General features: G+C 35.4%; 1 protein-coding gene across 1 annotated transcript; it reads left to right on the top strand.

Annotated features, from left to right (window-relative positions):
• Positions 1-877: 877 nt before the first annotated feature.
• Positions 878-25061, top strand: AADAC (arylacetamide deacetylase). The gene is given in 8 exon segments (XM_057315806.1): positions 878-1262; positions 1901-1911; positions 11832-11882; positions 12701-12923; positions 14969-15038; positions 16168-16426; positions 24284-24426; positions 24428-25061. Coding segments are annotated over 8 exon segments (1377 nt in total). The 5' UTR covers positions 878-1090; the 3' UTR covers positions 24876-25061.

Here is a 25061-nt window from a genome sequence, read left to right as displayed (position 1 = left end):
CAGTATGTTTAAAGTGATGTGAGGATTACATCACAGATTTTAAGTCCACCATGAAATTTACTTGCTCCAGGAGAAGACTCTTATGGAGTTTGAGCAATTAAACCCTTGGGTCCCTCAGCCATCCAAACTACTTATATTTTGTGATACTACCATTTTAAGAGATAGTGTCCAGGTCCTATGACTCGTCTGTCTGAAATGCCATGTGACTTTCTACCAGCTCCCTTTTGTCAACACTCGTCCCATGACCTCACTTAACATCAAGAGAAGGGATCTAAGAATTATAAGCGCACATGAATGTTTAGTGAAGAGTGAAAGTCTCTGACACTGCTACTTGATTTTGTATGACCTTGACAAGTTAGAATCTTTCCAATCTCAATTGTTTATCTGTGATCTGAAGACTGAAACAAGTGAGTTCCACATATATTTATGGAGGAGGATTGTATTGGCTTCACTCCATACTATTCAATGAGCTTGTACAAGCTTCTGAACTTTCCTCCGCCTCATTTCTCTCTCACTCATGCAGCAATAATACTTTGGGGTTAAATAAGATTTCATTGTTTTAGTACTCTTTCTTGGATCAGAGTAAGTGCTCAAAAATTGCTAGCTCTCTCCGTGATTATTGTATAATTTTAACATAATTGGTATTATTCACAGGTAGGTTCAATTGTAGCAAAATAATAAAAGTAATATAAAATGCGTCTGACCCTATCTTACTTTATAAAAGCTCTCAGTACTTCTAAAATATTTGTTTGTTCTCCCCCACTGAGATTTGTTATTTGAAGCAGATAATGAGTTTCTATATTTTATAATGGCCTTTTCTTTAATAGTTTAAGTATTCTTAACCTAGTAAGTGTGCAAAAAAATGTGTGTTGCCTGACTTCCGGGCAACATAATAAGGCTGGATATGGATATGACAAAATTGGGAGACAATAAAGTTCTTTGTACTTTTACTAAGTTTGATTGTATCTGGACAGCTAGTGAAATGACAGACTGAGCAGTAAAATCTGTGTTCAGGAAGTTAGCTAACACCTTATTATGGTGCCAAAATGTGGGTTTAAATTTCAGCGGCTGAATATTTCAGGTGTACTTAATGTGTTGCAAGTCAAAAGAGCAGAAGGGAACCATCATAGGAAGAAAAGCTCTTTTGCTTCTGATCATGGGGGTCTTCGTGGCATATTATATTTATATATCTCTCCCAGAGAATATTGAAGAGCCATGGAAACTACTGTGTATGACCACATCTATGAAAACTAATAGATGTGGTAAGTATAGAGTTTTATGGTCTCTGAATATTTAACATTTTAATCAGGAGAAAATATTTGTATTGTTATTTTAAACATTTTTACTCTCTTGGAAATTTTGTTCTTAAAGCTTGCTGCAGATGTTAAAAATATATATATTTTTTAACTATTCCTTAATGCAGACCCCTAACAGAATGAATATGGAAGAAGTAGTCAAGTAGCTTTAATTTTAAATATTAAAAGACAAAAAAATCTTTTAAATATTAAAAGACAGGAAGACAAAAGTTCTTATTCTGAGCTTCATGGCATGGATGCTGTCACAATGAAGCACTTTTTTGTTGTTGTTTTTAAGTAAGAACTTAGAAATGGTAGCATTGAACAGCAGCGCGGTGATGAGTTACAGAATTCTGTGCAATAGTCTTGAATTCAGACACGAAAATGCATTCATGTTGAAATATTTGTAAACAAGTCAGCTGGTAAAAAGCCAAGGGAAACCAGATGCACATGACTTCCGGCTGTATGAGGGTGAGCTACCAAGGTGAGGAGGCAGCTGGTTGGCTGGCTGCCCCCACCATGCCCCCGCTGCCCCTCGAAGACCTGTGCTTCTTTTCTAACAAGGCTCGTTATGCGAAATTGAAACCATTTTTTATCTCCTTTAGACATCTCTGTAGTAAGTTGCCTTCTATGGCAAAAAACAAAAAATAAAACCTAAAATAAAATAACAGTAATTCAAGGACAGTTAGTCTGGGTATTAACCCTTTGGCTCATTACCTCTTTCCTTGCATTTTTTCAAGGTGTTTTTTTTAGGTCTCTTCTGGAATTGAATGTGGCTCTGAATAAGTGCAATGCATATCTTATTTTCATTTTCTTATTAGTGATTTGATCATTTGTAGTAATTTTATTTGCACGTATATTTTTGGATTTGGGTCCGTTTCACTGGAACAGAGCTTCAAATCTCATTTCTTGTAAATTATTCTTGAATAAATTTAATTCAATATTAATTTAATTTAATATTTTAAATTTAAAAATATTTATTTTGGAAAAAAATTTAAAAATAAAATATTTTTGTTCATAGTTTTGTTTTCCCTTATTATTTAGATTAATTACATGTGTATATATACTTACATATACATGTTTAAATACACATACGGTCCTCTTTGTATGTCTCTAAAACGATGTCACTTTCTCTCCAAGTACTTTTTAATCTTTTTTCTACATTTTTCCTTCCTTTGTTTCCCTCATTTTTATTATATATAATACCTTTGGTTTCTTTGAATTTGGTGTTTATTTCTGAAATTATTTTTCTTTTATTAAAATATTCTTTTTCTAATTTCTACCAGTGCCGGTTTTCAGTCACTCCTTCTTTTTGACTAGTGATCACCTCCAAATATCTGTCTATATCTTCCATGAATCTGTTCATTTCTCCTTTGTGATATTTCTTCTTATGTTATTTTTAAAATCCGTTCCGTGATATTGTGTAATATATTTCACCCACTTTGTAGCAACGTGTTTCTACTTTGTTTTCTTCATTTTCTTCATGTGTCGGAAAGTGTTATTTTTCTTATAGTACCTAGTACCTTACATGAATATCATATATACAACTTTTGTATTATTTCTATTTGACTGAATGGCTTTTCCTGAACAAACTATTATTACAAGGGTGTCCTGAGGAATAGAGTTAGGGTCAATATATATTTTTTTCTTTCAGTTTCTGCGCTAAGTCACAAAATTGTTACAATTTATACATATATATTTATACTCTCAAGAATGAGTCTTACCAAATCAAAGACTCTCACAAGTAGGATTAGAACATAATAAGGCTTGACTCTGGGAGAAGTAAAGAAACTCAGAAACTACCCAGGAAGATTCGGAGGTAATTGGTATCTTCGTGATCATTTATTTGTTATTTTCTTTCTTGTTCTGTGTGGCTTTCTACAGAAGAAAAATGTAGATTTACCTTAAAGCCTTCACTCCTTTTTTTAAGAAACAAAATTGAATTTATTTGTTCAATACATCAAGTTACCATATAATATGACATCTTTCCAAACCTCTGTAAAGTCCATCACACATTGATGAAGTCGCCAGTTTTTTGCCAATCCTCCTTTCCTCCCCCCAAAAGAAAAAAACCCCTACAATTTCTCGCTTGAATTTAATGCCATCTGGTTCTATTTTGTGCTTCGCCAATCAATTTGAACGTAAGATAAAGAGCAGTAATTCACACTTTTGATAATTCAGTGATGAAGATAAATGGAAGTCACGGAATACAATCACCTGTCGACTTGTTTGTGGTGCCGCATTATCTCCTAGAATAGAAATATCGAATATAGTTACTAAATGCCAACTCTAATAGATTGCTCAGCATTACTTGAAAGGACTAAGAGGGTACATCCAGTCTTGGTAAGAAATAGCATTGTAGTCAAATAACATAACACTGTCAGACCCGTCCTGGGTTTGGATTATAAGCATTTGTGAAAAGTGTTTTCCACCACAATACCAGAACGTAAGGTTTTCTTTAGTTGCATTGAGACAATTTTTTTTAGAATATGTGAAAATTGTTTTTTTTTATTATTTTGTTCAGTTAGCCAACATATAGTACATCATTAGTTTTTGATGTCATGTTCAACGATTCATTGGTTGCATATAACACCCAGTGCTCATCTCAACACGGTTTGAAGCTTCCTAGGTTTGAGGCCATTTAAAAAAAAATACTGGTTTTATCATCTCTGTTCTTTGTTTACACTTGGCCCAGCTTACATCTTTTTGCTACTGCGACCTCAAAGATACACTGGTTGGCCTGTAAAGGGTGACCATTTTGAGGCCCAAGGATCATTTTAGTTTCCAAATTGCCAAATACCTGCACTTCCTAGGCAAAACCCTAACTTGGGTGCAGTCAATGGCATAAGTACGGTTTCTTAATTTTGAATGCTCAGAAATTCAATTTTATTATTTTGCCTTTAGGGGCTAGGTGTCCGTATGACAGATTAAGATACAAGACATAATTTTGTACATAAATTTAGGGATATAAATTCCAGAGGTGGTCAGAATTTTCCCTCTTTATTATTTGGTATTTCAAATTTACATTAAAAATTCCCTTTAGGGTATAGAGTTAGTATAAAGAGAGTAAGTGATCTGAGAAGATACATCCACTAAGCAATTGCTCTAATTCATCACAGTTCACTAAAGGAAAGACAAACAAACTGTAAAATCGTTGTGATTCAATTCAGTTCGTTATTTTTAACACGCTGGTAACTTCTTAGTCTTTTGTTATATATTTACCACACTTCCTAGTAGGATCCAAAGTTTCTGAGATTATAAAGTCATTTTACAAAATTTTATACTTAGTACTGTCTTACACAACATGTTACAATTACTATTTTCATAACTAAATTCTTATCTTTAATTTGTATAACGTAGACCATTTTCTATCATTTAAAAAATACTTATTTGAACTAATCAGTCTCATTTTTGCAGATGAACTACTTGAGTCCAGTGATTTATGTTTTAAAAGAGGGCCTTATATTTTGTGTACTTAACTTTGATTTAAACCGGAGGGCCAACTAAATTAGCATATTTAGAAGCAATTACTTCTATGACACCTACTTTATGTCGTAAGTTGTAGAAATTTTAGATTTGTTAAAATTAAGTAAATACATGTTTATGATCTATTACTTTTCTATGTTGACATTGAAAATCAGCAGGCCTGATATGTACGTGATTTCTTCAAACATTCTTGTTAATTGGTTGGAGTGCTTGTACAAGAGTCATACCCAACGGAAACACGGAGGATATTATTTAACGCTCTCTAAAAATAATGTAGAAGTAAAGAGGACAGAAGGTGGTCTGCTGGAGGTAGGAGTCTCCTTGTGTAATTGTAGAGAGGAGCATGTAGGAGACACCCAAGTGCTGGAGACATGGTCAGCATATGTGGAGCTGTGTGTGGGGGAGTATACCCAGAATATGGAGAAGACATGGAGCATACTCATAGCTAGAATAATTGGTCTCCCAAAGCCTGCCAGGCACGGACTAAGCATTTGCAGTTTACTCCATATGAAGTTCTACCTTTCTGGCTGCAGTTGTAACACGAAGGCAGTCATTTCTTGGAAATGTGTACTTATTGTGAGTCTAACAACTGACATCTCTTTGGGAAAGTTGCTGGGCTCTAGTAAATAGGGGTATTTGCTTGATAGTTGAACACCTACCCAGGTGTAGCATGAGTAGGTTGGGAAATGCAGCTGGCCATGGGATACACCATTCCACTAGACCCTGGGCCAGGCCCAAGGTGACCAGAGAGCTAGGTTTCTGCCTAGTCTCTCATAGGCATGTAATGACGGTCACTAAGGGCCAGCATATTGGCTAGTCAGGAGTGACACCTGGCTCCAGAGTCAGACCTGGGCTTGAGTCCCGTATTCGGCTTACTTACTGCCAGGGTAGACGTGAACAGGTATTTTAAGCTCTCCTACCACGATGTACTCAACTGAAAATCTGGGACTATATTACTACATATCAGGTCTTAGTAAGAATTGAATGAGTACAAGAACAAATCTGGCAAAAATTAAAAACAGTAAGTATAGTTCTTACTTATATTATCTCCATACAACTGCCTGTGTTATCACTGGATGTTTCTAATTTTTTAAAGATTTTATTTATTTATTTGACACAGAGAGAGAGAGAGAGCACAAGCAGGGGGAGCAGCAGGGAGAGGGAGAGGGAGAAGCAGGCTCCCTGCTGAGCAGGGAGCTCGATGGATGTGGGGCTCAATCCCAGGACCCTGAGTTCACGACCTGAGCTGAAGGCAGATGCTTAACTGACTGAGCCATTCAGGTGCCCTTGGATGTTTGTAATTTTATAGCCGGATACAATCGTATGAAAAAATTTTCCAGCTGAACATTGGCAATACTGAATAAAATAAATATTGAAAATCATGTTCAAGTCAAATTTCTGTAAAAATACCTGTAAGTTTTATAGAGATAGATACAGACATGGATATGGATTTGTGAAGACAGATTTGGACTTGGTTAGACATCGATATTAATAACATCTATAACTCTATATAAATAAAGATAGTACAATATATACATGTGAATATATATATTATAAAGTTGCTAGTATTTATCAATTTATCTGTCATCAATCTGTTAGTTGATTGCATGCTGTCTTTTATCCTTTTTTTTTTTTTTTTTTTGGACTATAACTAACTTCTCAACTTCAGGACAATCTAATAACAATTCCTCAATATATGTCCATATTATAACATTATTGATTTTGGATCAAATTAGTCTGAGACATTAGACTAAGTAAAACAGGACAATAACTGGAAATAGCCTTTCAATACATGAATTAGAAAATTATAAATTGATTATTACCAGTTAAATTCCCAGATATTTCACAATGTCTACAATTTACATTTTCTAATATTTTAATAAATTTTCGATCATTATATTTAATGATACATATATATGATATATACCATTTATTTTGTTGTTAGCTAGTTAGAACATATTAAACTGCTTGCTAATACTCTTTTAAAGAAAGAAGAGACCACCATGTTCTGAAAACAGCTCCCCACAATGCAGACTTAACAGAGCTTCCCAATATAATTCAGTGTAATTCAACCATAAAGCCTAAGAAGGCTAGTTAGCTTCTAGATAACTTCTAGGTTTTTATCAATACTTTGTCATTTTTTTCCTTCAGGCTTTTGATCAAATTGTCTTGCCTCTCTTACTAAACCTAAAATTTTTAAACAATCATGATTCGCCAATCTAACAGATTTAAAAGCACCCGTCAGACACTGTCCTCTTATCGGTCAGTTAGAATTGATCCCCTTCCTCTTCCTACCTCACCACCCTATTCAAGATCTTTCTTCATTCTGCCTTTTATTACAGATTATTTATGTAAATATTCACTTTTACCGATAGTCTGTGAAGGTTGAAAATTCTATTGGGATGCCTGGGTGGCTCAGTTGGTTAATCGTCTGCCTTCAGCTCAGGTCATGATCTTAGGGTCCTGGGATCGAGTCCCACACTGGGCTTCTTGCTCAGTGGGGAGCCTGCTTCTCCCTCTCCCTCTCCCTCTCCCTCTCCCTCTCCCTCTCCCTCTCCCTCTCCCTCTCCCTTTGTCTCCCTCTCCTTCTACTTGCTGCTCCCCTTGCTTGTGCGCTCTCTCTCTCCCTGACAAATAGATAAATAAAATCTTTAAAAAAATTGTATCCCAGACATCTTGCATCAGTGTATATTCTAGCACTGTGCTTTGCACACACTGACCATGCAGTGTATTTTGTGAAGTCATATCACGTTCTCTTGCACTGAAGAAGCTTGCACTCCAGGGACTCCCCTGATGTGGGCCTGAGCCCCTCCTGCACAGATGTCACTGGTATCCTGACTCCTCTCTGCTTTCTTCCCTAAGGAATCCCAGAGGGATTATTGCTCCCAGAACTTTTAAAGGGGACTCCCCTTGGTGAATTTGTCAATCCAATAAACATTCAGGTTAGAAGTAATTTTGATGTATTTTTTCTTAAAACCCAGGAAGGCTGCAAAAAGTACAGTTTGAGAATTCAATTAGGAGTCTGTAAAAAATGGGAAACTTAAAAAATGAACAACAACAAGAGAGTAAAGTGGTAGATTTTGTGAGAGCTGAAATGTGAAAGTGTGGTTATTTTAATGACTATTTCTCTGATGCCAGTTTCGTTTTGGTGAATCTGGAGTCTTTGAAGGATACGTAGGCAGGAACTATGCATAAAGGAAGAAACTAGAGGTACAGTTACTGCAATTAGGGGGAAAGAAGGACTATGAGAGCATAGAAAAATCCCAGGTCCTAAAGGAAATCTGAACATAAAGGAAACATAGACTTTGCTGTATGGGTGTGTGTGTGTGTGTGTGTGTGTGTGTATACTCATAGATACAGTTGTATACATATTTTTACTCATATACACAGCCATATATATATGCTCGTATATAAACACACACCATACATATGATTAAATACAAATATATTTCTATTTTAGTAACACATGTTTCTTAAGTAGAGGAAAACATGAGCAAGTTGTAAGACAAAAGTGGTGCAGATGACTAGTGAAGGAGTAAGGCGTTCTCACTGGGAATTTGTACAAAACGTTATCAGTGCTTAAAAGCAAGCCAGGATCATTATCGCAGAGAGGGCAAGAGGACAAGGAATGGATCTGATCAAAATCATAAGTTCCTGAACTCCTAACAAGGCTTGCCACAACCTCCCTACCACAGCCCCTAGTTGCCCCCAAGCCTTTGCTCACCATTGGTTCTGCTCTGGGACAGAGCAGTTTGCAGTGCTTCCTGGACCGGATATGGAGACTCTCTTGTCTTTAGTTCTCACTACAATCCAGCAGGCTGAGTATTAGGCTTACTTGATAACTAATTGGGAATATTTTGCTACCTTAATCTGAAGTGAGTCACTGAGCATTTTGCCCCATTTTTAGTGGTGAGGGTACAAACATAGCAACCTTTTTTCACTTTGTAGAAAATATCCAAGAAGCCCCAGACTTCTGAACACCCAGAAACCAAAGGAGCAAGTCCCTAAATTTCCATGAGGTTTCCTATGTATCCTTTATCACATATATGATTTACCAAGGCATGCATAGTATTTGCTATTTCCCCATCACCAGATCTATAAGCTTGATGACCCAGTGTTGTGGACCAGTATGATGTCCTGTGACATACAGAGATCAGATTATGGGGGGAGCGGGACAGTTCCTATAGACTCAAAGCAAGACAGTGATGGTGTGCTGCTTTCCTTGCTAACTGGTGGAGAAGGTGACAGGCTCAAATGCATAGCCGTGTACTAGAAGCCGGGAGCTGTGTTAATTTGTTCCATTCAAGACATCATATCTGGAGTAGCAGCTGCAATTGGAGTTATGACCTGATTAAGATAATGCTGTCTTTCTCAAATATTCATCTGTCCTCTGTAGAAGTCATATAGTTGATACACCCTTTGACAAAACAAAAGTAGGCCCTAGTTAAAGTGATAAAATCGGATTTTAATCAGTAATATGTTATTGCAATAAGGAGTGGGTCAGCATGATTTGAACTCAACTTCAGTTTGTACAGAGGTGAATGGATGTTTTAAAGGGAGAAGGGGAGTAGGGAAGGGAGCAAGGGAAGGCTCAGGAGTCAGGAAATGAGACGTGAAAAGGGGTTGATTATTATACATGCATTTAGGCCCACTGGCAATTATGGAAGTTTGGATTCTATTCTCTCAGTTCTTCCTAATGATTACATTCCCAAGGAATGGCTTTCAGGTCCTTGAGAAAGACACTCCTAAATTGTAGGAGATACACAGACATTTCAAAGAGACAGGGAAAGGATTCATTGTTGTAAGCCTTTTTTAGTAAGTACTCTCAGGAAGGATGATCTGGGGCTTATCTGTCAGGTGTTGGCTGGAATAAGCAGTACATTTTTGCCATAGCATTGAGCTTCCTCAGGCAGGCACTTCAAGGAGATCTAGGGTCATCCTAGGGATGGACCTTGAGCCTGACCTCGTTAATATTTTAAGTATGCTAATGTGGAGGAAAGGGGGTAGGTGAAGTCATTTGTGCTGAGTCTCCAGAGTTTTTATAGGACAAGGTTGAGGCCCAGTTGAGAAGGGGACTGAGAGGAGTCTGACTAATGTTTAGTCAAAGAGAGAATCTTTGTCATTTTAAGACTTGCAACAAAAATTATCACCTCTAAATTTTTCAAATTTTTTGGTTGCTGCACAAATCTTTGTGATTCCCTGGGATTTATCATTGCTTTTGTTTTACTATTTCAGTAGGGAGGAGCAGTTTCAGGTGTTTCTATATGGCCCTAACTTCCATAAGGTCTCTCGACTAATGGAATAAGGAGCCAAATTAAGGACACCGTCAGTTGCCAATTACGTCTATTTCAACTATCCATTGAGAGAAACTGGGGAAATAAACACAGTTACAGATATTTACATCCTTAGACCCATTTTAATTGGGAATCAATCTAAAACACTATTTCATACTTGATGTCCTTAGCTCCCACTCTGCTTGATGGCCATGGTGGCTTTGGAGCCTCTAGCAATTAATATCATTTCAGAACGAGTGCCTAGTATTCTCTTTCCAAAGTCTGGATGTTCCCCTTTCCCTCAGTATTAACTCATCCCAACCAAAGGTCTTGGTTCTCTTGGGGAATGCTAGGAGGCAGATTACAGTGCATATTTGTAATAGTTTCACATGGGTCTTCCCTGAGGGCACCCTGCCTTTTCTCCATTCAGGGAGTCTGAGTCTGTGAAGTGTCTCAGCTCTGGAAATTGGGTAAGAAACCTTAACAATACAGATTAAGTCATACTTCAGTCAATTGCTCTACCATTGTTTTCAGACCATCTGTCATTGTTTCAGATCTCTGAGATTGGTTCATTGCATCACAGCTGCTCATTTCGTAATTACATAAGCCTTGTATTTGATTGTTTATCACTGCTACTTGGCCTGTAACTTTGGTATTTCATCCTCCCTATTGAAATCACAAGGTCCATGTCAATGTCACAATCTTCCACTGTCATTTCTGGACAGCAGATGACTATCATTTCAAGTATTTTTACTAAGATACTAGAGTTCCATTCATATATATATATACACACACACATATGTAAAGACACTGATATATATATATCAGTGTCTTTGTGTAGAGATTATCTTCTGGACTTTGCTGAAATGCACAGTGTGGTGGTCAGTTATAGGCTATAATAATAAATTACATCCAATACTACATTGTAGAATTGCAAAGCAAGGTGAAGTCACTGTCCTGCCAGATATTTTAGTTGAAAGTAAAAGCTTGGTTGAACTTTCATATGTGAGTGATATTCTGAGTACTAGAGTTAGAAACATCACCCCAACCCCCCAAATCCTACCAGGCCTTCCCTATCAGAAGCAACAGAAACCAGGTTCAACAGTAGAAGCATTTAAGGAAAATGAGTTGCTGAATTTCCCAGATATTATAAGGGAAGAAAGCCAAACACTTAAGGAAATAGTAATATTGGATGTAATCTTTCAAGTTTAAGTCAGTGCTTGAACTCATTATTTTCACCGTAATATTTTATTGCAATGGCTACTTGGTCTCTCAAAACTCTCCTTTAATAAGGACTATTACAGGTATTCATTTAATAACTACTTTGCTACTACGTTTTATGTATTAACAGGTTCCATTTTGCACTAGCAATGAGACCACTTAGTATCTTTAAAGCTAACCAGGTCAGTTATCTAATTCCAGCACATGTCTTAAATGTTCTCCTTTCTGAGAACTCCTTATAGACTATATTCTCTATTAATCATTGTTTTATTAGAATATAGATACAATTATATATATCTCAATAGAAATAGATTGAGAATATGGGGTTTGAGATATACAACCTTTAGAGTGTGGGGGAGAAGGAAAGCCTTCGCAATTCCAGCTGCTTGTAGCACCGAACTGGTAATTCTCAGAGCAACAACTAGAGGGATGGAAAGTCACATGTTTGTCAATGTCCATATTAATACCATGGGGGCTCAGAGAAAATAATGGCTTTTTCTTTCTTTCTGCCCTCTCATTCTTGCAGGAGTGCCTCTTTGTGGCATAATTTAATCAGGCGCGGAGTTCTGAGAAATGTTATTTCCCTGACTTGCCTTTCAAGAACCAGGTGGGGATGATTCAGTATTGAAAACAGATACTTTTGCCTATTCCGTTTGTACCTGTTTTACCTGAGTATAATGGGAAAGAGGTTGACCCAACTATTTAATTGATCACCACATGTTTCCAATTTAAGATTGGAGCACGAATCTTTTTGATTCTTGGAATTCAAACATTGTAAATCCTTCATGGTTTGACTCACACTCACCTCTTGAGGTCCCTTTTCTTCTATGCATCCTTGTGTGGACCAGACTTCATAGCTTTACTAAGCTACTTGCATTTCTTCAATTGCAGTAGGAGTGTCCCTGTGTCTTTAACTGTGGCCTAGAGGGAGATTTCGTCATTTGTTTGGCCAAACTCTTGCATATCAGAGTCCAGCACTCATAAAAGAGTTCACCTACTATTGAAAACTTCTCTGCAGGTCTCATGTTCAGGCAACAGTTTATCTTCCTATTGCCCTTTGCCCAAGTTCATTATACATGTCTATGCAATGACATGTATAATGCAGTCATGTTGCTTTAAAACTGCGTGTATATGCGTTTCTCCCACTTGACTCTGAGCTTATTTAGAGTAGGGAACTCACCTTTTTGTCTTTGTACTCAAGGTAGGAAGCTGCCAAGTTGTAATACCTCAGTAATTTCTTTACCTTTTTTATCTGAGGCAACAATTGTGGTAAAAAGTCTGAATCTCTAGTATTTCTGTGTTATTCAGATTCACCTGTGACAACCTGACACAGGACCATTGGGAGCATACGGCATACTTCAATGCTCATAAACAGCATTGATACTTGTTATTTGTAACCTGGTGTATCCCCCCCTCTTCTTTTAGATTCTGTGTGCTGAACTATTGGGAATCAACCACTTCCTGAACATGGCAACGTTCTTTGTGAGCCTTCAAGAAGTCCCACCCACGTCTGATGAAAATGTCACTGTGATGGAGACAACTTTCAATAATATTCCTGTCCGTATATATGTGCCAAAACGAAAACCAGAGAGACTAAGAAGGGGCTTATTTTATGTTCACGGTGGTGGTTGGCGTTTGGGGAGTGCTGGTATGTGCCCTTTGTTGAAAATCTTAATTTATCATAGAGCGTATATTTTATTAAGATATTGACTTCAACATATCAAGAAGGGATGTTAAACATCCCAGAAAATATCACACTTCAGCTGTCTGAAATTCATTTCTTTGGAGCTATGTTAGTTTAAAGGAATTATTTCAGATCCCTTTCTGAAAGGGAATAATGATTTGCTGTAGCAAATCTCAGGTCAGAAGAAAAAGTGTTTCATGAGCTTAGACATTTATTATTTAACTTGTTAATTGCAGAAATGATGGAATGTTGTAATGAAAACCAAAATGAAGTACATGGAATAGTGGATGAGAAATGAGTAAATGGATATGATGACTCTAGTCTTTCATTCAGCTTAGATAAGAAAGAAATGAGAAAGGTGCTAGATGGAAAAGAAGCCTAGGGTTGAGTAAGGGCATTTTATCTCTATTTTATATTTAAAAATATATGTATATATTTCAGTTTATTTTATACATTTTAATGTTTATATAAATATATGGCATATATTTTAAATTATATAATGTTACTGCATATAATGTAAAATTTTGTATTTTGTCTGTGTATAAATACATATTTTATATTATATACATTTTATATTTACATATGAGAGATCTATAAACATGTTTATAAACTGAGGGTAAAGATGGCAGTTAATAGAAACATGCTGGAGAAATGGGGGATGGCTGGAAGATGGAATGAGGTTTGCCTGATCAAGGGGATAGGAGAAGACATTGGATTTAGTGCAGAGAAGTATTGGCAACACATAGGAGGAGAAACACACTTTGGGACAGGAGTAAAAGAGGTGTTGATGGGTATTGATGTAGATTGGAAACGTAAATCAGAGCAGTAAGGGGTGTGAATTTGTCTATCATCTTCTATAAATACAGGCAGTAAAGTCATTAGCTGGAGAGGAAGTGAGATTTCTAAGGCAAAGTCTGACTATGCTATGCCTCAGTTCATTTCCATGAGTCCCTGCTGCCCAAAGCACTTCTTTAAAAATCCTTTCATCAAAGTATTATTAAAGGATGGGAGTATGTTTACCAAGATACAGGAACTAAGAAAGAATAAGCCCTGAAACAAAATGGTATCTTCCTGATGCTTTTTATTTTATATTAAAAAGACATAAATGTATGTTCTAATCCAAAATATAAGAATGACTTTTTATAGTAAATGTTAAATAAAACCTTAAAACTTAGCGTGTATTTGATAGTTTAGGAATATTCAGCGCCTGACTTTGGAATCATTTCAAGATAATGTCTACTCTTCTTTTCATGGCCCACATGACTTAACGTTTGTGACAACTACGTATTCTGATACTTCCCCGTAACACTTTATGATTTCTCCCTCCTTTCATTACTGACAAATTCTACTTCACCTTCTTACAATTTTCTCATCTGCAAAAGGGAGCACTTACCCAAGCCCAAAAGCAGACATGTGTGACTCATCCCCACTCCACACACATGTCCAAAGAAAAGCCCCCAGAAAACATATTTGTCTGCCTAGAAAATGTGAATACATAAATCAGGTTTTAGCTTTCCCTACTTCCTCTTTTCCTTATCTTTCTCTGGCAGTTTTGATAAAGTCGAGTACTATTTCCATACAACCTTTCTATACCCCCCTATTAAAACAACTCACCTATTGTACTGCAGCTTTCTGCTTATATGCCCGCCCCTCCCTGCCCCTGTCCCTAGTAGATTGTGACTTACTGAAAGTCAGGGAGTTAATATGTATGTGTTTATTCTTTCAACACCTAATGCCTGCTGAATGAAGGGAGAAGAGGCTAATGTCGAAGAGAATGAATTTGGTTTAAAATAATCCAGTGTGAAAACGTGGGCAAGAATAAGAAACTGACGATACGTATGTAAAAGGATCACTGAGCAGAATCCATGCTCTATAGCTATGATGTAATCTTAGAAAAAATTTTCCCAGAACATTTCAGTAAGGAACAAGGTATACGGATAAGCTTTCTGCTGATGGAAGCACTCATCAATTCACTTGTCAGTTTCTGATTTTATATTCTTTTATTTCAGCTTTGTTCAGTTATGACTTCCTGTCAAGACGGACAGCTGATAGACTTGATGCTGTTGTCATTTCAGCCAAGTAAGAGCCCTGTTGATTTGTCTGAGTTTTGGCCAGATGCCTTATACAGTAAGATGCTCTCAGCTATCTTGGTTGTTCCTTGGTTATGCTGGGAGTGTTTCAAATGAAATTGAGAGGGTGAGAATAGAGAAAGTGATCTTGACATGACCAGAAAAATCAGAGAGAAAAGAGCTGTATAGTTAGGTCAAGCAGGGATCAAAAAGAGGAATGACCTCTGCTAGATTTCTAGCCTAATCCTTTCCTTTTCTTTTCTTTTTTTTTCTTTTCTTTTCTTTTCTTTTCTTTCTTTTCTTTTCTTTTCTTTTCTTTTTTCTTTTCTTTTCTTTTTTTATTAAGCAAACTCCACATAGGGCTTAAACTCACGACCCTGATATCAAGAGTCAGAGGCTTCACTGACTGAGCCACTGACTGAGACACCCCTAGCCTACTGTTAATTAGCAAAGTGAGTTAAGATGAAGGTTTTGGAGTCAGAGAATCAGGTTCAAGCCTGGTTCTAGAATTAATTGGATGACTTTGTGGCAGCTAAATATCATTTTAGCTCAGTTTTCTCAGATGTAAACTGGAGGTCATATAACATTTTCTATATCATAGAGTTATTTTAAAGATTAGGTAATAAAATACATTTAAAGCAGTTAGTATAATGTATTTCATGGTACAATCCTTCATTAAATGCAATTAGTCACCAAATAACATAGAGGAATACAGGCACAGATCTAATCTCAAAAAACATTCTAGATCAATAATAATAGAAAACAAACCCGATGGGAATAAATAGAAAAATGAAGAAACTATGAAAAAAAACCTGTAACAGTGACTGCATGCCAACTTGATTATTAGATTAAGCTGGAATAGTATAATTCCTAAGCTTTGTTTGCTATTTATTGGTTAGTAATAAAGCATAATGATTACAAAGAAAATAACATTCTGGTAAAAGTTTATTTAAGGGAAATGATCACTTGTTTTTTCCTTAAGTCTAATCCAAGTTTTCCATTCAAGCCTTTACTTGTGAAAAAATGTAAAAATTTGTAAAAGCTTTCATATCAAGCACTATCATAAAAATGAAGTTTGGATTCATAAAGACCCCAAATACCAGGCTTGCTAAAGAAAATTTTTTTACTTTTGATTTTAGGGTTAGAGTTTGCTTCCTGCTCCACACAGATGCACATTTTTTAATGAAAAATAATCGACTTAAAGAATGTTGTTATTCTGCTCACAGCTACAGAATAGCACCCAAATATCACTTCCCAAATCACTTTGAAGACGTATATAATTCATTAAAGTGGTTCTTGCACCAAAATGTTCTTGACAAATATGGTGTGGATCCTGAAAGGATTGGTATTTCTGGAGACAGTGCTGGAGGGAATTTAGTGGCAGCAGTGACTCAACAGGTACGTTGCTTAGATTTGCTTCTTTTAAAAAAATATTTTACACTTAAATATTTATTTCAAACATTAACATATCAAAGCAATTACGTTATGTTAATATGTTAGAAATTAGAGATACATAGAGATGAATATTAGAGAACATTTATATCCTGAGTGCTTCTATTCCTACCTTCTGCCAGATATTTTTTTTTAAGATTTATTTATTTATTTATTTTAGAGAGAGAGAGAGAAAAGGAGCATGTGGGGGGGTAGGGGCAGAGGGGGAGAGAGAGAGAGTCTTAAGCAGACTCTGTGTTGAGGGCAAAGCCTGATGTGGGACTTGATCTCATGATCCTGAGATCACAACCCTGAGATCACAACCCTGAGCCAAAACGAAGAGTCAGATGTTTAGCTGATTCTGCCACCCAGGTGCCCCTACCTTCTGCCAGATTTAAAAAAAAAATAAAATGACAAAATACTCTTTCCAGATCATTGGTTTAAACATAATTAATATGGTCAGCTAAGTGCCACACTATTTTGTTTTATTAAGTCTGGTATTTGTGAAATCCATCAATGATACCAGTAACCATAGCTACAGAATCAGATTATTCCAGTATCCTTCATGTGGTACACTAAAACTTGCATGAAAACTATTGTTCTCAGAATTCTTAATTTGTCTATAGACAAAAAATATTAGCAGGTTTATGGATACTGTTTACTTGCAGAAAGGATTGTAATTTTCATAATCAACCATCACACATATTTCTATGACATTTAGCTAAAACTGGACATCTATTAGCTATCAATTTAAAGCGATACCTAATCATAATTAGTCTAATAATGAGTAAAAGTGTTTTTGATGCTGGTTATATGACCTAAGAAATAAACCAGGCACTGATGGCTTAGAAGCAGTGTTCCTCTATGAAAAAAGAATTGCTTGTAGATTTATAAATGAATGTCCGCAATTCGGTAACAAACTCTAATCATAAATATTGCACGTAAATTTATTATGCAATCAAGCAAACCTGGCTGTTGATTTTGTTTATTGTATTGTTCATTTTTACACATATTTTAAAGTATATCAATTTTGGCTATTGGTAACTTCAGAATAACTGTCTCATGATTTGTAGCCAAAGGAAAGATATAAATTTTGTGATTTGTTATAAATATACTGCAGAACAGATACCTGCTATTTCCCAGAAATTGACTTATACAGTCTACTCATTGTCACTCTGAGAGGCCTCTTGATGCAGCACAAAGGGCACATCAGGAGACATGGAATTTTGGAGCTAAAGAAACGTCCAGCTCTGTGACCTTGGACAAGCTACTTAATCTTTTCAAGCATCAATTTCCCTTTACTGTGTTATATTATGAGCCCTTCCTCTTATGGAGTTCAGGCTTCTATAGAGGTGAACCAATGAATTCTGATCCATAATTATAAAAAATCCGGTTAAAATACCTTATACTATTTTGGGGAGCATTAAACTGCTAATAAGATATGAGAAGTTTCTAGGCCAAAAAAATTTGAAGGATACAATAAAACCACACACAAAGATAAGCCTAGCACTCGATGTCCTCTCCACTGTAATGGTATATGCCAATCAAAAGAAAACTGTTCAACCAAGATGAGCTTGAGAGTTGAAGTCAAGTTTCAGGGCCCTCCCAAAATGGGGACAATTACGAAGTACTTCTAACTTTAAGTGAGGCCCTGAAGAGATATGGTCTCACTGTCAGGGTGAACATAGCGTAAAACAAGCTTCATGTGCATTTGGAGCCTTGCTTCACGTCACCTGGGTGGTATGGGGCAACCTCAGTCCTTGAACTTAAATTAAATTGGTGTGAAAGTTGATATTCAAGTATACTTGACATTTCATGTACAAAAATCCTCCATGGAGAAATATGGTGTCGTTATAGACTTCAAATTATTCCTGCAAATATTTTTTGAAATCAGTATCCAGCACAGAATGAAATATATCCAGGCAAACAAGTAAACAAGATACCATGAAGGAAAGCAAGCAGAGTGAACAGACAACAGAAGGACCCTGCAAAATTCAGATACTGCAGTTATCAGCCACAGGATACAAAATAATTATCCAGTGTCTTCAATTATTTCACAACCATGTTTGCAAATTTCAGCAGAAAAATCATTTTGAAAAGCAAAAATTCCAAAGTTAAAAAATAAAATTATCAAAATAAAAGCTTTATGAATTGTTTAAGTGATTTTACATAGCTGAAGAGATCATTTATGAGCTGAAAGATGGTTCATATGACTCATGGATGACCATGCAAAATGAAGCATGGAAACCCCAAAAAGATAGAAAATACAGAAGAGAAGAGAAGAAAATCCAATAGACTTTTAAATGTTATGCCAGAAGCAGAGGGGGAAGAACGGGAGAAAGGAATACTTGAAAATATAATAGTAGAGCATTTTGCAGAGCTGATGATAGATATCAAGATACAGATAAAAGAAGCTCTAGGAACCTTAAACATACTTTTTAAAAAGGTTAAAAATAAATAGCTAGAGAGAAATCTACATTTAGGCGTAGCACGATAAAAGTGCAGACAACCTACAGTACAAAAGAAAACAAAAAGAAATAGAGGGATGCCTGGCTGACCAGTTGGTAAGGCAGGCAACTCTTTTTTTAATAATAATTGTTTATTATATTACATTAGTCACCATACAGTACATCCCTAGTTTTTGATGTAAAGTTCCATGATTCATTACTTGTGTATAACACCCAGTGCACCATGCAATATGTGCCCTCCTTAATACCCATCACCGGTCTATCCCATTCCCCCACCTCTGAAGCCCTCAGTTTGTTTCCCAGAGTCCATAGTCTCTCATGGTTCATTCTCCTTTCTGTTTACCCCCCCTTCATTCTTCCCTTTCTTCTCCTACCGATCTTCCTATTTCTTATGTTCCATAAATGAGTGAAACCATATGATAACTGTCTTTCTCTGCTTGACTTATTTCACTTAGCATTATCTCCTCCAGTCCCATCCATGTTGCTGCCAATGTTGTGAAATCGTTCTTTCTGATGGCTGAGTAATATTCCATTGTATATATGGACCACAGCTTCTCAATCCAGTCATCTGTTGAAGGGCATCTCGGCTCCTTCCACAATTTAGCTATTGGACAGAGCAGCTATGAACATTGGGGTGCATATGGCCCTTCTCTTCACTACGTCTGTATCTTTGGGGTAAATACCCAGTAGTGCAATTGCTGGGTCATAAGGTAGCTCAATTTTTAACTTTTTAAGGGACCTCCACACTGTTTTCCAAAGTGGCTGTACCAACTCGCATTCCCACCAACAGTGTAAGAGGGATCCCCTTTCTCCACATCCTCTCCAACATTTGTTGTTTCCTGCCTTGTCAATGAGAGGATATGGAGACATGCAACTCTTGATCTTGGGGTTGTGAGTACATTGGGTATAGAGATTACTTAAAAAAAAAAATTTTTTTTTAATCTGAAAAAAAAATGAAATAGAGGATATCTTGGAGAAAAAAAGAGTACCTTTACAGAAGTGCAAGTCTTACTGACAGCTTATTTCTCAATAGCAAGAAAGTAATTTCTAAGTCAGTGGAATATTATCAAAGTGCAACATTTTTTACTACCAAATCCTACGATGCACAAAATACTATTTACAAATAAAGGAGAAATAAAGGCATATTAAGATAAACCAAAACTAAGAAAACTGCTATTAATGGAACACACTAAAATGTGGTTTAAATAAATGTTTCAGACAGAATTAAAATGCAGATAAAAGTTTATGATACAGGAAGAAGCAAACAGGGGCGCCTGGGTGGCACAGCGGTTAAGCGTCCGCCTTCGGCTCAGGGCGTGATCCCGCCGTTATGGGATCGAGCCCCACATCAGGCTCCTCCGCTATGAGCCTGCTTTTTCCTCTCCCACTCCCCTTGCTTGTGTTCCCTCTCTCGCTGGCTGTCTCTATCTCTGTTGAATAAATAAATAAAATCTTAAAAAAAAAAAAAGGAAGAAGCAAACAGCAAGAATGTGGTAAGATGTGGGTAAATCTTAAACTTGGATACTTTAAAATACTAAGATATGTAGAATTAAAGTATAAGAAAAGTATAAGAAAGTATAAGTAAGTCCAAGAGCAGAGAGGAGGGCAGATTTTAAGTCTTATAAGCTCTTTTTATTATCTAAGAAGAAATACAGAATTGGCCTTTGATAATTTCATTTGTTTTTGAGACCTTACAAATACACAGGATAATTCTTAGGGTAATCACTTAAAGAATAAAATTAGGGTATAATTTATAAATTATGACAGGAAAAAACACAATAATTAAAAAGTAAACCAATCTGAAAGAAGTCAAAAATAGACAAAACGGGACAGAAGGAGGATTCACAAAATAAGGTAGATCAAAATAAATTATTTTAGTAATTAGAGTAAATATTAGTGGTCTAAATAATCTGGTTGTAGGACCAAGATTATCAGATTAGAAACACAAGTAAGGAGAAAATGTGAAAGTAAATGGATGGAAAATGTATATTCTTAAATAACATCTAAAAGAATTGCCAGTAGGTTAAAAAGATCACATCATTACAGAAAAGGTTAAACCACCAGAAAAATGTGACAACTCTAAATCTGTATGGATTTAATAACATGGCCTTAACGTATGAAGAAAATATTAACAGAACTACAGGGGAAAACATGCATGTTCAAAACCATAATGAGATATTTAACAATATTTCTTCCAGTAATTCAGGAAAGCAGGCAATAATAATAATAAGGGTATAGAGAACTGGAATAATGATCGATACATTTTACTCAATGGACCTATAAAAAACAAGGGAACAAGCAAATACATGTGATCATTTAAAAAATTGATGAAGTACTGGTCCATAAAGCAAATCTCAAAAAAAAAAAAAATCACAGAATTTAAACACACATTTAGACTCTTAACCACAATGCAATGATTGGGAAATCAATAGGGAAAAGGCAAGTAAGAAAATACCCTTCTTTGTATGGAAAATTAAAAAATACATTGAGTACCTAATAGTGACCCATTATTTAATAGAATATACATCTTGTATATGTTCCCCACACTTGGAACAATATTTTTAGGAAATTATATTTCCTCAAAAGCATGGGTTGGAAAGGAAGAAAGCTGAAATAAGCATCTAACTCAAGAAAAAAAAATAGAAGGAAGATAATAGTAATGGCAAGAACAGAAATTATGATATTCAAAACCAGGCTCACAGTAAATATGAACAAAAAGTAAAAAGTTAATTCTTCAAAAGCACTAATAAAAATTTTAAATCTCTGGAAAAACAAATGCAGAAGAACAAAGTCAGGCATAAATAATTAACATCAGGATTGAAAAAGGGACAATACTGCAGGCCCGTCAACATGAAAAAGAATTAGCCTTTGATGAGTTAAGAATGAACATTGTAGTCATTGAAAAACATATTTTGAAAAACTTTGAAGTTAAAAAAAACATTTAATAATTTTTAAATTCAATAGACAAATTCCAAGAAAAATATAACTTGCAAAACAGGCACAAGAAATGAAAATCTGAGCCACTTTATAATAATTAAACAAATTAAATCAATAATAAAAAACAGTCCTAGTAAGAAACCTTGCTGGCAATTTACATCAAACATCAAGGAAAAATCACTCAAAATAAATACAAAATATTCCAGAGAACAGGAAAAATTTGTACACTCTAATTATTTTCAGAGAAGTATGATCTTTATGACCAACTTAACAAGAACAGTTTCAGGAAGGAAAACAATGGGCCAATCACACTCAGAACACTAAGATACTACTATCATGAATAAAATATTAGAAAAAAATGTATATATGCCACATATACATATATACACACACACATATATATACATGTAAGTATATACATATATATACATACATACACCATGACCAAGTTAGTAATAATGCAAGGAAAAGCATATTTTATGAAAATAAGTGAATTTCACCACACTAATAGATATTTCATCTTACTAGATGCAGAAAAAGCATTTAGTAAAATTAACAATAACAATTATTGGTTCCCTTGGAATAGATGGAATGTACTTAACCAGATAAACCACATTAATTAAATAGTATAATTTTAAAGAAATACACACTATTGAATTCCATAGAATGAAGGATGAGGAGGAAGATGGGTGTGCAGTCCTACTGGGGAGGAAGAAGAGTGTGTGGTCAATTCAGGGTATATGGGAAACTGCCAACCCTTAAACATAGTTATATTTTACATTTCTGTTTTATGAAGTTCTATACTTGATTTTATGTGTATTACATTTAGCTACAAAGACAGTTTTTAAAAAATCTATATGTTCAAAGATTTTAGCTACCTGTCAAGTTCAATTTACTGGCGAAATATAAAATATTTTTGTATTTCTTCTTAACTCAATCTAAAATCAGCCACCTGTTAGCTACTTATTTAATTATTACCACACTTCTACTAATGTAAACAGTGTTCTTCATACTAGATATTGAGCTAAATGGAATACGGTAATCTGACATGAGACAAAACACTGAAATGATTATTTAAATTCAGTACATTTTTCCAACATAAAACAATTATTTTTACATAAAACAATCTGGTAATGGACTTATAAATATTTTATTTTACTAACTAGATCTAATTACTAACTGTTCTTTAATTGCAATGAAATAAACAGTGCTGCTATTTGCTTTTGTTAGTGTGTGTGTGTGCACGTGTGTGTGTGTGTGTAAAATGTCACCTGTATACTAACGGAAAAAATGTCAGAGTGCTCTCTTCCTTCAATTCTACATTAAGTTTTTAGAAACAGACTTCAATTTAGACATTATGCTTTACTCTGAGAAGCATCAGAGTACAATGGCTTTCCTACAATTTGTGACCTGTACCACGGGATCTTAAGTTTTTGCATGCATGAGAATAATCTGAGAAACCTGTTAAAACACAAATGGCTGGTTCCTCCCTATCTGACTTAGTAAGTCTGGATGAGGACCCAAGAATTTGAATTTCCAATAAATCCTCAGTTGATGCATATGCTAGTGGCCCAAAGACCACACTTTGAGAAGTTATTTAGCACTGTTAATGAGCACTGGGTATTATATAAGACTGATGAATCACAGACCTGTACCCCGAAACAAATAATATGTTATATTTTAATTAATTGAATTTAAGTAAAAAAAGTTAAAAGAAAAAAAAAGAGAAGTTAATTAACCTATGAGACACAATGGACCATTTCAATGTTGCAAGACCAAGTAAATGTACATAAAAACCTCTGCTAAACTGTAATGCTCAATATTACTGGTCTCCAAATATTTTTGGTCACATATTCTATTAATAAAAAAACTTCTAGTATACCCCAAATATATGCATATTAACTTATAGATAAATTTGTGTTAATGCACTAATGTAATTTCAATATTTAAAAAAACATAAATGTTAAAATGAATTAGACTTTTGCCTAGGATTTGTCTGTTTAGTACCAGAGCCAAATTAGAATTCCTGGTTACGTGATCTTTCCTTTAAATGTTAATGCCTGTTGATATAATTATATATGTACATAAATTTTTTACTAAAAAAAAAGTGTTTCCTCTGATTGCCATTCCTAGTTGTTAGGGTAGATATTTTGGTTTTTAATCACAGATTTGATGGTCTCTTTCTCCATCCATGAGAAAAGTAGTACAAATCAGTTTGTATTCATAAGATTTAAGTATAGACACATCTAATATTCAATATAATATAGAAAATTAGAAAGTTCTTTGAGGTATATTTTTTGTTGTTTCTGATTATCTTTTTGAGATTCTGGATTTATCTAATATCAACATATTGTTTTTAAATAAAAATATCTTTTAAATGGAAATTACTATTTGAGCAATTAATTTAAATTATTTTCAGCTCGTAGATGACCCAGATGTCAAGATCAAACTCAAGACCCCGTCTTTAATTTATCCTGCCCTTCAGACTCTTGATATGGATTTACCATCATATAGGGAATGTTCACATTTTCCAATTCTGTGCAGATCAATGACGGTCAGGATGTGAATACTTTACCACGGACAGATCACTTGAAAAAGCTATGCTCTTCAATCAACATGTACCAGTGGAATCAAGCCATCTGTTCAAATTTGTTAATTGGAGTTCTTTGCTCCCTGAGAAGTTTAAGAAAGGGCACCTTTATAACAGTCCAACTTACGGTAGTTCTGAGCTGGCTGAAAAATATCCAGGGTTTCTAGATGTGAGGGCAGCCCCCTTGTTGGCTGATGACAACAATTTGCGAGGTTTACCCTTGACCTATGTCATCACCTGTCAATATGATGTCTTAAGAGATGATGGAATTATGTATGTCACCCGACTTCAGAATGCTGGAGTTCCGGTGATCCATAACCATTTCGAGGATGGATTCCATGGAGCATTTTCCTATTATGGACTTAAAATTGGATATAGAATAGAAAATCAGTACATGAATTAGCTAAGTGAAAATCTATAGTAAAAATCTGAGGAGTGGTCCATAAAAATATATAAGCCTCAGAATAGGAAACAAACTAGTGAGAATCAAAGGGTTATGTTTGGGGTTGATGTTTATCACCTGTGACCTTTCTAAGTCTTCATAGCCATCATGTTGTTTGTTTTTTTAAATCAGGAGGTAACTGGGACATTAAGGAGGGCACATAAT

Source organism: Ursus arctos, unplaced genomic scaffold (genome assembly GCF_023065955.2).
Source record: "Ursus arctos isolate Adak ecotype North America unplaced genomic scaffold, UrsArc2.0 scaffold_20, whole genome shotgun sequence".
Lineage (NCBI taxonomy): Eukaryota > Metazoa > Chordata > Mammalia > Carnivora > Ursidae > Ursus > Ursus arctos.
This window is presented reverse-complemented; position numbering and strand designations above follow the sequence as displayed.